Below are 15433 nucleotides of genomic sequence, written 5' to 3'. Positions count from 1 at the left end.
ACCTCATCAGATTTCTTTTGGCCCAATCCTCCAATTTGTCTAGGTCACTCTGGACCATATCCCTTCCCTTCAGCATATCTACCTCTCCCCCCAGTTTAGTGTCATCTGCAAACTTGCTGAGGTTGCAATTAATCCCATCATCCAGATCATTAATGAAGATATTGAACAAAATCAGCCCCAGGACCAACCCCTGGGGCACTCTGCTTGATACCGGCTGCCAGCTAGACATCGAGTCGTTGATCACTACCCATTGAAACCAACAATCTAGCCAGCTTTCTTTCCACTTTATAGTCCATTCATCCAATCCATACTTTTTTAACTTGCTGGCAAGAATATTGTGGGAGACCGTATCAAAAGCTTTGCTAAAGTCAGGATATATCATATCCACCGCTTTCCCCATATCCACAGAGCCAGTTATCTCATCATAGAAGGCAATCAGGTTGGTTCAGGCATGACTTGCCTTTGGTGAATCCATGTTGACTGTTCCTAATCACCTTCCTCTCCTCCAAGTGCTTCAGAATGGATTCCTTGAGTATCTGCTCCATGATTTTACCAAGGACTGAAGTGAGGCTGACCGGTCTGTAGTTCCCCGGGTTCTCTTTCTTCCCTTTTTAAAATATGGGCACTATATTTGCCTTTTTCCAATTGTCTGGGACCTCCCCCGATCACCATGAATTTTCAAAGATAATGACCAATGGCTCTGCAATCACATCAGCCAACTCCCTCAGCACCTTTGGACGCATTAGATCTGGACCCATGGACTTGTTCATGTCCAGCTTTTCTAAATAGTTCTTAACCTGTTCTTTCACTACTGAGGGCTGCTCGCCTCCTCCCCATACTGTGTTGCCCAGTGCAGCAGTCTAGGAGCTGACCTTGTCTGTGAAGACCAAGGCAAAAAAAGCATTGAGTACTTCAGCTTTTTCCACATCATCTGTCACCACGTTGACTCCCTCATTCAGTAAGGGTCCCACACTTTCCCTGACCTCTTCCTGAAGTCATGCTTCATTTGTTTATAACTATTTATTTCCCTGAAATGAAGCAATGGGATAGATGATAAGACAGGGATAGATATTAAGACAGAAAGTATCATATTACCTCTATATAAATCTACTGTATGCCCACATCTTGAATACTGCATGCAGATGTGGTTGTCTCATCTCAAAATAGATGTATTGGAAATGGAAAAGGTTCAGAAAAAGGCAACAAAAATGATTAGGGGTATGGAACGGCTTCCATATGAGGAGAGATTAATAAGACTAGGACTTTTCAGCTTGGAAAAGAGGTGACTAAGGGGGGATATGATTGAGGTCTATAAAATCATGGCTGGTGTGGAGAAAGTAAATAAGGAAGTGTTGTCTACTCCTTATCATAACACAAGAACTAGGGGTCACCAAATTAAATTAATAGGCAGCAGGTTTAAAACAAAAGGATTTTTTCACACAGCACACAGTCAACCTGTGGAACTCCTTGCGAGAGGATGTTGTGAAGGTCAAGACTACAACAGGGTTCAAAAAAGAACTAGATATGTTCATGGAGGATAGGTCCATCAATGGCTATTAGCCAAGATAGATGGGAATGGTGTCCCTAGCTTCTGTTTGCCAGAATCTGGGAATGGGTGATGGGTGATGGATCACTTGATGATTACCTGTTCTGTTGATGAGAAGTGCAGATTTATGAATTGGTTCACCACTTCATCAATGGAAAGTGGACATACACCAGCCTTTGCAAACTTGAGCAGATTTAACAGGCAAGCTCACTGCTAAAGATAAATAGTTAAACAAATGTTTTGACTACAAAAGATAGATTTTAAGTGATTATAAGTTATAGGCAAAAAGTCAGAGTGGTTACCAAAATAAAATAAAATATAAGCATGCAGTCTAAACTCTTATCCCTATTAGACTGGGCAACATCTAAATTAAGCAGTTTTTCTCACTCCACTGGATATAGCAGTCCTTTATATACAAGTTTGTCCCTTAAACCTGGGTCACTTCCCTCTGTTGGAGTCTTCAGAATTCTGAATGTTGTTGCAGCATACGTGGGAGAGGGAGAAAGGCCAAGCATGGGGCCCCTGTGTTCTGTTTTATACCCTTAGTCCATGTGCTTGGAGAACACAAGTCCAGGCACATCTGGTGGGCATCGCTGAGTCCCCAGGCAAGGTTGAGCAATTCCCCTAGTGGGCCCTTATGCTGGTGAGTCATTGAATTGTACCTCCCTTGCTGGACAATGGCTGTTGATGGGTTGTTTGATGCCTGCCTGGACGTTGGTTACTTTCCTTGACATTGTCTTTGTCTCTGTAGAGCTAGTATCTGGGCGCTTCCCAAACCCACAGCATATTTTAGTGACAACCATACAGCACATTCTCATGACTTCATATGCATTCATGATATACATATTTAGATGGAACAATGGGTTTCAGCAGATCATAACCTTTCCAGTGATACCTCACATGGCATGCTTTATATGAGGAATATGGGGGTTACAGGGTGCTCCCCCAAGGTATAGAATGTCACAGTATTATAAAGATGTTCTAAAATGAAAGATCACTTCAACCATCTTTCGTTGCATGTATTGAAGTGCTTTTCTTTATTTTGAGAACAATTTATAATGCATTTTTCACAGTACATAGTAAGCTGAACTCTCATTTATATGTGCAAAAAGAGCATGCAAGTAAGAAAATTTAGAGGACTGGATTCAGCAGAATCAGGGCCAGAATTTTCCATCAAAATGCAGATAAAACATTCTTCTTGATCCAATCCAATGGGATAAACATAATTATTATTACAGACTCTCCCTGACTTACGCAAGCGTTCCGTTCCGTTCTTGAATTTTGCATAAGTTGGGAATGTATACCCAATCATTATGCCAAAAAAACACAAAAACTTTCTAGCTCATGGAACTTACGGAACTTTTCCTGTCAGTGTGAATCTGCATAAGTCGGGTTTGCGTAACCCAGGGAGTGTCTGTATCTAGGGATGCACTAAATTTGATGCAGATTGTATTGCAGTCTTCACTTGTTCTCAGTTACTGGCACATAGCACAGGTTGTGCGGTGTTCTACTGGGTACCATGCTGGTTCCACATATTAATCCAACTCAAACAGTACCTACTGATAGTTATCTGTATGCCTCAGAGGCCAGGAAATTGCCTCAATACAGCCAAAGAGGCCCCCCCGAGTGAGCCTTTCTCAGCTGTCCCCCAGTCACTTTCAGTTGTCTTCCTCCTTGTATCATCACTGATACAAGGACTTACTTGGCCCCTCAGGACTTGCTTCTACCTTTGAGCTGGAATAAGTTGTGCTTGACATTGGCAGACCATTTCATGATGTGTTATCTGCCACTTTCCTAGGTAAATTTAAGCCATTTGATGCATTTCCCAGTGGCACAAGATACTTTTGAATTTGACCTGTTCATCATTCATATTTTAATTAAAAATTACTCTGACATCAGTGTAACTCGACTGAATTAACAGAGCTACTCCCTGTTTACATCAGTGTAAGTGAGTGTAAAATCAGGTGAAGTCATTAAAAATTTCAGGATGACAACTTGATTATAATCTTACATAAACTATTTCAGAAAACAAGGGTTAATAGTGTTTTTACTTTAGAAAATCTAACAAAATAGTAAGCAGTACTTCTATACATATAAACAGCACAGTTTTGGACCCAAATCCATATTTTAGCTAGGAGGCAGAGATATTAGACTACATTTTGTGCTGGTATAAACTGACCCATTGTTAATTAAACAAAATCTGAAAGATCACTTCTGTTCTATATTAGTTTACAATAAAACAGATGCCTGCAAAGATAACCATAGTAATCCAGCCACATAACTAGTGAGATTCTCAAGTATTATCTGTGCTTATCTAGAAAACTAATTAATTCAAAATTGTGAACAGCATTAATTTTTTTCATTCACACCATCATATATTGAGAACTTAAATTAAGTTCTAACAAAATACTTGGTGTTGAACAGCATGTAGGTTCTGGGAATCACCTGGTCTGACATTTGTCCCACAGGGAGAGAGCTCTCATTTTTCTAAAAACCATGCACTTCTAGTGTAGGTGAAAATAGTTTTGTTGGCTGATTATAACAGAAAAAAATTAAATAGCTGTGCCCTCTCTAATGGTATTACTACGGTCAAAGGGTTTTGAGGGAATATGGACTAATTTGATCAATGAAAAGGGCAAAGAAGAGGTGAGAACAAGAAAAATACCTGTAGGGTTTTTTTTTTTAATATCACTTGAACTGAAATTAACACATAATATTATAGATTGACTTGGAGTGGTACGAAGTTAAATTATGGTGTAATTGCTTTTTACTGATGTGATTGTGATTTATTATACCCATTAAAGACACTTTTCTGTTCCCATTTTCATATTTTTGTACAATAGGCACTAGAAGTAGAAGTGTGGGTAACTCAAATTTTGACTGAAAGCAATGTTGGCAAGTGCCCCATTTTTGAAGTGCCAGTATGAATCCATAAATAACACAATCTGACAATTAAATCATGTTTCTTCAAGTCCTCCTTAACCTACAGTTACTATCGAGTTGGCTGTCCTTTGCTAGACCTAATCTGTAATTCCAGAAAAGACTGTTTCTGGAACTGCCAAGTCAGCATAATCATGGGGAAGTAGCTCTATGGCAATAATAGAAGTAAATCTATTAAAAATTCAATATTATTTAAAAAGGGGACAGATGAAAGGGAAACGAGGGCTTATTGTTCTTTGTTCCTATGAACAATATAATATTGTGCTTACATTTATGTATATAAAAATATAGAGGGAAAAATGTTTAAATGACACGATAAAACTGTCAGTGGTAGTTGGTTTTGGAATGAAGTGAAAGGAGATATCTAGTTTGTGAAATTGTCTTGCCAAGTTATTTTACGTATGAAAAGTCCTTCTTTCCCTATTTTGCAGCAGTAACACTGGGATTTTCTTCTTCCAGGCCCACTGCAATGGTTATTTCACACTGGTCTAATGGGCAAGATTTCCCCATAGTTGTGTGCATTTAAGGAATTTCAGACTGAGAACTTTAATGGATGAGGGTTGCTGAACTGGAAGAGATGTCTTTGGATTCTGCTGAGTCAACGGCTAAAATAGTTAAGACGGTCTTTTCCAATGAGGGAATTTTCTTTTTGCCCAGTATATTCAGGTATGGGCAGCAATACCATTTAACTACCCTTGAAAATTTAGGAGAAATAGGGAGCCTGTCACCTGTCTCCCTCCTCTGAAGATATCAGGGTTGATTTTAAAATTTGTTTGGTCCATGCCTACACTCCCCTAAAATATCATTAGGTGAAAGCCACTCCCTGGGAGTGGAAAAGAATCCTGGCCCTGGAGGAGGGAGAGAAGAGATGATAATTAGGCATCTGGATAACCTTCAGATATTTGGGCCCCTGAATGTGATATTTGTCTGATTTTGAATATTTGCCTGTTGCTGATATATGTAGAGTTGACTTGTTTCACCAGAAACCTATGTTTTTTTCTAGAGCTCAGTGGAAATTTCTTTGGATCAGATTCTTGTCTCAGTAACCACCTCTAACTTCAGTGGAGTTATTCCAGATTTATCCCAATGTAACTGATATAAAAATGTAGCCCTTTATGTGCAGATGGAAGGTTTATTTTTGTTCTATCAAGACTGCTTCTTGATATCTTGGTCTTATTTTTGTTTTTCTGTTAATTTGCAGAAAACTACATGCCTGCATCTCTCCCATTACTCATGTGCTCACATTTATACCATTATAAATCCAGAGTAACTTTATTGACTTTAATGGAGATGGTTACAGCATGGTAAATACAAACTAAGAGCAAAGTTTGGCTTTAGAAATGACCCTCACTTAGGTTTGTCAAACAGTGACATGAGCTCTGTGCTTCTTAGGTTTATAAAAATGAACAGAAAAACATTTATAAAAATTGTTTTAAATATCAGATCATAAAAGGCATAATTCTGCAATGTACTAAGAATCTCTTGTGAGGTTCTGAGCCCTCTCATTTCCACTGGATGTTAGTGAGAATTGAGAGTTCTCAGCCTTTGAGGTTCTCAGTACCGCTCAGGATCAGGCTCTAATAGTACATATGTAAGCTTAAAATGAGAAATAATTACAATTCTATCTGTGACCCAAAGTCCAAGATCTGTGTTTCTGCAAGTGTTGGTAATATCACAGACACCTAAACAGCAGGGAACTGCATCCTTTCACTTTACTGTTTGTGACACTAACAGCTGTATTGTTTAATAAGTCATTTATTTATTCATCATAATTTTATGTGTTGATTAACCATACTCATAGTGTGTGTGTGTGTATATATATATATATACACAAATATATCAGTTAAATGATGTTAACGTAATGGCCTAGTGGCCATTAAAGGACTCAAGCTACCTCTCCCTGGATCCCCAGAAAAAACAGGCAGCATGTTGTGTTAATAGGTGAGCTTTGCAACCTGCCCAGTTGTGATGGTGGGTTCAGCTGACATAGCATGCCTACAAAAGAAAGACTTCAGACTATGGAATGCTTAACATCACTGAGCCAAAGTCATGCTAAGAAGTCATGCTGAGCCAGGAAGGAGCTCTGTTTTGAGAACTGAGACTGTTCAAGGTCAATAGGCCCATGCTGTTTCAGCCCAGAGTCAAGGTTCCTTATTGAAAATGTTCTGCACAAGATTCAGATACTTGGAATGTGAGTAGATTCATGGACAAATCAAATTCAAACTGGGAATTTGTCCCTTTCTTATTTATTTTGAGCCGGTAGCGGTCATCTAACAATAATAATCACTCTTAAAAAGGTCTTTCCAGCTTCAAAGCGCTGTACAAACATTAACTAATCATCAGAACCCCGAAAGCTGTTATGAATCCCAATTTTATATGTAGAAAAATTGAGGCAGAATCTCCTAGTGTTTAGTCAGTGTCAGTCCTGGGTTTAGAACTCAGTAGTACTCAGCCTACACCTCACTCAGATGCTTGTTCCTTGGTTAATACAGGAATTGTCAATGATGTTGATTTGTTCTGCATAAATTAGCAACAACATAGGTTAACAAAAATAAAGTGCTTTTTAAAAAAAAAAAAAAAAAAAAAGAAACACTGCCTTGTAATAATGTGAAAGGAACACCGAAGTCCATTGTAGTTTGAAAATGCAGCCCTTCACAAGGAAACTGTGGATTTATAATTATCAGGTTGTTTCTAAGGAAAGAATAAATGCATTTTATAAAACAAATTGGCATGGGAAATATTGTAGTATGAGATCTCATCTAAGTGCAGAACTCACCAATTCCTTTCTAGGCTTGAACAAATATTACATGAGTGAGGGCTCTTGTAAAATGTTATGTTTTGAAGTAGATTTCATTAAGCGTTTCCAGTGATAATTTATTTCTCCCTTTATGCCTAAGTCTCTTCTCATACTAATAATGGATAGCTTATTTGCATATAAATAGATTTCAGTATTTGCTGAAGCAGAGACCTAATATGTTTCTCTTTTTTTCATGGACATTGTTAAATAAGAGGGGATACTGCAGCGATCAGCAGTTATGAATAGTAATAATTTTCTTGGTCAAAACTCTTTAGAGTGCATCAACAGTTTTTGACATTTTTATGAATACTTCAGATAATAAAAACATATTTTTCTGTTTCTGTAAAGATGTTTTTAATATTGCTCTGTGTCAAAAATGCTTAATGTAAGCTATTGAAAATGTTGACTGTGACCGTCTGGATATCTGTTCCTAATTTTGGGTGTGGGTGTGGTGTGTTTTTGCTATTTCTTATCTAGTTGCATGTTAGATTTAGCACAATGCAAACATCACAGTCTCAATACATATATAAATTGAATAAATCTTTCATTTTTAGGACTGTACGTCTTGCATGTGATAGCTGTAAGTGCCTTCCTTTACATTAGATGGATACATTTTAATAAAGGCCTCGGCACTTTACAAGAGTCATCAGATAAGTTTGATGAAGACTCATTAAAGAAATCCAAAGTCAGAACTTGGTCTTCGACGATTGTCTACTGATTACAATATAATAAGGATGAAATAACATTTGATTGGTTTAGGTTATAACCCCAGAAGACAAAGGAACCCACCAAATATAAAAAAGCCAAATTCCAGAGGAATGTACCGTTCTGCAATTGGGAATTCTCTTGTTTTTCATGTAACAAGGGCATGTTTAAAGTGAAGGACATTAGGAAGAGCAAAATATACTTAAAACTTCTTTCTTAATATACAGAATCTGAATTGAACTCATCTGCTGTTATATCATTCTGAAAAAGATGATTGGAAGAAACTATGTAATAACATATATTTAAAAGTAGTCTTGATAAGTGAGTGCAGAGCCATCCTTAGGCATACACAGCATACGCAGCTGCGGAGGGCATCATGAAATTTGGGGCACCAAATTTCATGGTGCCCCAGGCAGCTGCATGCTGCACACGCGGCAGTACCACCTCCAGCGATCAGCCTTATCCCTCGGCCGGCACCCTGTGCAAGGGGCAGAGCCGTCCCTAGGGGGGTGTGGGGCCCCGGACAACTCCCTCCGCCCTGCTTCTTCCCCTTCCCCTTTGCTCTGCCCCCGGCCCTCCCCCATTCCACCTCTTCCCCCAGCGACCCCGCACTCACCGGCAGGGGTGGGAAGTGGAGAGACGCGGTCCCAGCCCGCTCTGCTTCCCTTGCCCCGGTCCCAGCCATGTCGCTTGGGTTGGCTCTCACCGGCGGCAGGAAGCGGAGTGCCGTGCTGGGAGCTGGCTTAGTAGAGCGGGGTGGGGCCAGGCTGCTCCGCTCCCTGCCGCTGCTGGTGGTGGGGGGGAATCCCTTCCCCCAAGCCCCCTCCCCCGAGCGACACGGCTGGGGCCGAGGCTAGGGAAGTGGAGCGGGCTGCTCCTGGTCCCCCACTAATCCCCTGGGCAACTCTGGGCCTGTGGGGCCCCCAAAAGTGCCCCTCACAGCTCCTTCCTCCCAGACCCTGGTGGGGGGAGGCCTGGGGCCTACACAGCCCCCTCGTGGGAGGGCTGCATAGGGCACCCAAATGGCTAGGGATGGCCCTAAGTGAGTGGCTGGTAATAACTACACTGTACCTTAAATGGGGCAGGGGGGCTTGTCTGGCTTGCCGGGGGAAAAGGTACAACTCTTTATGGGCGGGGTTTAAGAGAGAGGTTCAGAAGCTGCTGCAAAAGTTGAGTGGGTCAGTGTGGCGACGCTGACTCATCCCCCATGGACCGGAAGGGCTGGGAAGTTGATAAAGGGCAAGGTCAGAAGGAGAAGCCCCTTTTCCCCAGACCAGGTGGAACAACACCCACCCTCTCTCCCCTTAGAGGTGGCAAAATACCAGGTTTGGTCAGGACCAGGCATCATTCTAGTGACTCCTTTCTAGGGGATCTGGGAAGGAATTTTTCCATCATTACCAGATTGGCCAACGTGGAGTGTGTGTGTGTGTGGGGGGGGGGGGGACGGCGGGGAGGGGGTCAAGGAAGGCTTTGTTATAGTGAATAGTGAACGGAGTTAGTCTATGATGTCGCAACTCATTATGTAAGTATGGGCCAGATGTCCAATGCAGGTACTCCATAGGGAATGGATACAGTGACCAGATAAGTGGCTTGGTACAGTATTTAACAAGGAAGTGTTTATTAAAGGAGTGGAACGGAGGGGTGGGGGGGGGGGGAGGTTTGGGGCTCGTCTGACAGGCACAGCAGAGAGCCAACCCCCCTTCCTTATAGCCCACCTTAACCCTCGCTCAAGGGCGAGTATGATAAGGTCCCAACAATGGGTTGACTGAGGGACCTGGATGGAAAAGGGAGGGGAGTGATGGAAGCCCCCCACAGATATTGAAATGATCATGGAGTTACCTATACGGTACACTTTTATCTACTGGGAAATCCCAGACATTTAATAGTAAAGTTACATCCTGATTAAATCATATCAAGTGTCTCCTGTCCTTCTTTTAGTATAGCTAGACAATGTATATGTGTATGTGTATTTCTTTCCACCAGAGGTCACTCAGAGTAAAGTGAATGATTACTTCAGCCTTTAAAGGAGACATTAAACATCACTGTGCTGTTTTTGAGCCATACTGAAACCCATGAAAGCCATGTACATTCTTTTTCTTTTTTTACTCTTGCAAATGTACATCTCTTATTTTCCTTTATATCTATATTGCTGGATGAGTGTATTGGCAGTAAAATGCCCAAAACACATCCAAAACTGGCTTCATATCAGGAACAGACCAGATATATATTTGGATTTAGATTTCAAATACTCATTAGACTTACTTTTTTGACTATACTATATAATAGAATGCTTGCCAAATATACACTTAACATAATACTTTGCCAGATAGAGGTTGCCTTCTCAAAAGGATAATACACAAAGATTGCTTAGATTCCTGGGGAAAAGCTTATAAAGCTGCATGATAATCAGTTATTACTCATTTTTGGAAAAGATCAGTAAAAATGAAGTTGCTTGGCATTATAGAGCCTTAAAGTACTCATCTGCTCTGTAAAGTGACTATGTATAAGTGATACCATCTTACTCAACAGATCTGTTGTGTATATTCAGAGTCCTATTAACTGTAGTGACAAAAATATATTTTAACTGAAATGTATTCCTGTTAGCACTGAAGAATAAATGTAGCTGTGTGCAAAGGAGCTGGAATATATTATGCATAATTTGAATTCAGTGGTTTGCATTGATTTAATTAAGGGCATAATTTGACCTTCAAAATGTTTTTTATTTGATGCTGATGCACAGGCAGAAAAGAACCCAGCTTGACTCTCAGATTTCAGGGTGAGCTAGCAGTTAGACAAACAACTGAACATGTTAAGATGGAAATCTTTGAGAGACAACAAACATAGAACTCAATAATGTCATTTTTACTGTCACTTTTTTAAGTAGAATTTTCCATTAAAAGCATTATCAAAAAAACCAAAACAAAATATGAATGTGGACTTTGATTTTGTAATTCATTACTTTTCTGTACCACTAGATGTCTATAGTTAATAAGGTGCTTGTTTGTATTTCCTGTGTGCTGCGTGGAAAAGAGTTTTCATTGTGTGCCTGCTTTAGGAGAACTCATGGGGTTTGATTATGCGTAATATAGTAGGAATGTAAAAAGCAAATTTCTAACAAGCTCTGCTATGCATTTGCTATTGTGATTTTCTATGGCTTGTAACTTTACCAAACCTGAATGGAATTTCATGGCTACAGCAAAAAGCACTTTTCTGTTGCCCGGACTATCCCCTTGCCAAATATCAAGTTCAAGTGTCAGGGAAAAAATTTAACAATGGTAAGACAACCTATTTTCCACTCTCTTTGTCCTGAATGAAGGCTAACCAGTTTTTGCTCAAACTTTATGCTCAAATAATTCAAGTTTGCCAAAGTGATTGGATAATGGAAAGTATTATGAATCCTTAATGTAGGTCTCACTACTGTTGTACCTATAATGTATAGATCTGATGTTCAAACGTGCTGAGCCTATGCAGTTTCCATTTAATTCAATGGAAAATGGTGGGTGTTCTGCCTTGTTGAAAATCAAGACAATATAAAATATATTTATTTATTGGAGAGAACCAATGCTGTCTAAGCACTATAGAAAAAGTTTAAAAGGTAGAGTCCCTCCCCTGGGGACTTACAATCTGTGTGTGTGTGTGTGTGTGTGTGTGTATATATATATATATACACATATATGCACATACAGTAATGTAGTCGCCATTGAACTTGCCTTTTACAAGTAGATAATGTTGACATGGTATTACCGTTCCCTCTATTCTTAGAACAGGGACAACCTGGAGAAAAATGATGTAACATTTATTGCTTACCAAGGCAATTGTAAAGATTTTAATGGTGACTGTAGGTTTGCTAGGTTATAACATAGATACCCTTTTCCCAGCTGAGTTATAAACACAAGAATTAGGATTCTATAATGCAAATGCTAATTCTACGCTAACTGCAGCCGCTGTCAATACTTTGTTGTTGATCCCAGTCCCTAAGAAGATGTCATTTTCATAAGACCACCTCAGTAGGTGTAAAATATCTCTAATCTTTTTTTTATGGGGTTAGATGTACAGTGACTTACAGCTAAACATGATGACAGAGCAACTACCAGGAAAGCACTGCTTCAAGCTGAAGACTCAGCAGGTTAGATCTCACCTTCCCGTTACAGATTGTCCTAAACCCTCCCACAGAGTCCTATTAACCTAAATGTTTTACCTATCCAGCATTTATAACGTACTATGCTGGAAACCAAGCTCCTAACTTTTCCATGTTGTTTTTACTGGCTAAATTAATGGCAACAGTAGATTCACAAACATCCTTTAACTTTTGGGAAAGACATGCTTGATTGCCTTCCTGCATATTTTCAGAATGTGTTTAGAAGGATTATCATTTTGAAAGATTCTTATTTAGTACCAAAAGATAAATAGCCCGCATTAATAAATTATTTAATTCATCTTATTTCTTAGTATCACATCTTCATTATCTACAGTGTGAAGGTTAACCCCTCTCCCCAGACTATAAGCTGTTAATAAGATAGAAATATTTGCAATTTAGAAAGTTTTAACTAATTTACATTAAGTACAAAAACTTGGGGCCGGAGAACAAGTTGAGGGGCAGCAACTCTTTTCTGAAGCTTTTGAAACTCTTTCCACTTATCTTTCACATTTGAGTGAATTGTTCAGCTTTGGAACTCAACAACCTGTGAGAGAACTGTTGCTACATATTCAATTTACATTTGAAAATGCCAAAAAAGCAAAAATAAAGTAGAGAGAAGTGATTGATTTATTCTGGAAATGTCTTCCATCACAGACCCGGGGTCGGCCTTGAACCTTGTGTCGTCATTTTCAGCTGTGCAGAGTGGGTGTAAAAATATTACCTAGGCGTTTACATCACTTTGCACAGATGTAAATGACTACAGAGGATGCACTAGTGGAGAATCACACCCATTGTATTCTAAATTTCTTCTGAGTTCACACTCACTGTGTCCTGCTTCAGATTGCCCTCCCTCTTCTCCTATCCTCTCTCTGTACCTTACCCCCAGCCCACAAACAGCTGAAATTAGAAAGGCTGTTTCATTGGGTTAAGAAGCCCATCAGCTTATTTTGCTTAGAAAAATGGTACTGTAATTCAGTAGGGGTAGTCCTTTTGCCTTCCAGAATCTTTTCAGTGTTGCCAAATTGTAGAGTGCAGAAAAGTCAATCGCATACTGTGGTGGTGTGCACTGGTCGTGTGTTGCCCATTTGGACGCCCACCATGGGAATGTATTTATTTTATTTGTTTTTTTTCAAATAGGTGCCCATCAAGAGCTCTGGGTATTTATCCTGTACATTAAAAGTTACAACATAAACATAAATGACTGTCCATAAATAGATCGTCTCCACAGCCTTAAAGTGGGAGGCGGAAGGATGAGCTTTGAAACATGCCTGGATGATTTACAAATCTAGGGACTCACAGATCAAGGGGGAGAAAGGAAATTCCCAAACCAAATACTGCTCACAGAGAATGGCTTCCTACCAGATTTTTCTTGTTTATATTGAGGGTATAAACTTAGCTCAAGAGCCTTTGCTCAGTGTGGCAGTATATCATAGGGTGAGAGGGGATCTCTCAGGTAACAAGGTTAGAATACCCTGAATTCTCCATGGTAGTCAGTGCAGATCATGAAGCTCTGCTTTGATTCGTTCCCATGTGCAACTCTACTTAATAAGTAGGGTGCAGTGTTTTGCATTAGCTTCTGCTCCTGAATGATCCCAAGGTGTACACCCATGTAGAATACATTACAGCAATGTAGAGGTGACAGAAACAGGGTAATTGTGGCAAGGACTGCATCGGAGAGAGAGAAGGCTGCCTTCATTTTGCAAAGTGCAGATGGAAGAAACGCTTTTGGCTTCAACCACTTCCTGTGCATTCAGAAGCATCTGGGATCTAACACCCCTAAATTGTGCACCTGTTGGAGTCAGACAGTAATATATGAGGCTTTTGTGGTGGAGTGGAGGTGATTGCATCCTAGCAGGGGTTCTGGAGTGCATTTTCTGAATTCTATTGGGGAGTGTCTCCTTGAGCTTAAGCAGCTTCTTGTCACTACAAGGAAAGCAGAGATGCTGGATTGACAGACAGATTTCTTTATTATATAGACTTCATTAAATGGGCAACACACCATAGACAGCTTAGCACGAACTCTTTTTTAAATTAAATTACATATAATAGAAGTGATAGGCCCTAAACAAGGATTTAAAGGCAGTCATTGGAGAGACACCCCACACACATTCCTAACACCTGTTTTCCAATTAGTTTGCTGCTCCCTTGTTGGGGGAAAGTTATTACAAGAGACAGTGTGCTCAGAGTATTTTTGTTGTATCTTACTAGTTACATGAAGGTATCTGGCACAAATCCTAAATCTTTTACCTGCACCTGAGTTAAGCAGGTGTAGCTGAGCCGAGTTGGGCTCAGAGCCTTAAAACACATGGTGATTGCTGTTTAGATACTGGGCCAAGAAGCTCTGTATATTTGAGAACTGTTCTGATTATCATGTCAAAGCTGTTCAGCTGAATGAAGGAAATATGGCCAGAGAACTTGCTATTCTGTTTTTATTTTGGTTTGATTAGGCAAATTTAAACTCCCAGGGAGAGTTTTTGCTGCTTAACCTAAGAGTCTGCTGAGTTTCTGTTCAGTTGCACTGATCTTAACCTTACTCCATGCACCCTCCAACATTTGAGAAAGAGAGAGAGAGAGAGAGACCGCTACTGTACATAGTGAGTGACTCTTTAATCAGCTGTAAGGGGCACAAAGCCTGAAAGTTCATAATATTTTGTCGCCAAGACTAATTTGTCTCCATCATCTTGGTGTCTGAAGTCCTACTACTGCTTCCAAACATGTTATCTGCTGCAGAGCTGCAGAATTCACTAGAGTCATGATTCCAGGCCAATGGAAGGTCTTTTACTAATGACTGTTACAAGTTCTAGGTAAGATCTTTATTGCAAATGGCGTTGAAACAATGTTGAGGTCATTTACTACTATAAACAGATTTTTTTTCTTGCCATACAGGCACAGTACAGTCCAACTAGATATATTCTTATCTCTTTATCAGTCCCTGTGCAGCATGCTGTTGTTTTATATAGTGCAGTATTTTGTTTATTTTTTTTAATCAAAATGTAGGGGTGTTTTGGTAGCAACTTTTTAGAATTTCGTATCCTTGTGTATATGTCTGTTTTGTTTTACAAATAGGGCAGACTGAATGTCCTGTGCAGCTTTATAAGCATAATCGGAAGTGCCATTTAAATCAAAATGAATTTTAGTAGTGTTTTCCAGGCAGTGATGATATTTCCTTATGCACTAATCTTCTGTCTTTACTGTTACTTGATTAGAACAAAAATCAGAACATACATATTAAAAACATGTAACTTTAAAACACATTGTATAAAACAACACTTCCCATTTTCATTGTACGTTTTCCAGCATACCCTTT

At 39.7% G+C, this 15433-nt stretch overlaps 1 protein-coding gene across 23 annotated transcripts in view; it reads left to right on the top strand.

Moving 5' to 3' along the window:
- STPG2 (sperm tail PG-rich repeat containing 2) overlaps positions 1-15433 on the top strand; it is a 703121-nt gene that overhangs the window by 230550 nt on the left and 457138 nt on the right. Inside the window, exon 12 of one of the 23 annotated variants that reach the window (XM_054029567.1) lies at positions 4946-5120. The exons of the other annotated variants lie outside the window; for them this stretch is intronic. Coding sequence (XP_053885542.1) covers positions 4946-4998 — 53 coding nt within the window. The 3' untranslated portion in view covers positions 4999-5120. Of the gene's footprint in view, positions 1-4945; positions 5121-15433 lie in introns of those variants that run through there. 23 annotated transcript variants of the gene reach the window in all.

This window comes from Malaclemys terrapin, chromosome 5, assembly GCF_027887155.1.
Source record: "Malaclemys terrapin pileata isolate rMalTer1 chromosome 5, rMalTer1.hap1, whole genome shotgun sequence".
In the NCBI taxonomy this organism is placed as follows: Eukaryota; Metazoa; Chordata; order Testudines; family Emydidae; genus Malaclemys; species Malaclemys terrapin.
The sequence above is the reverse complement of the archived record's forward strand: the minus strand, read 5'-3'. Positions and strand labels throughout refer to the sequence as shown.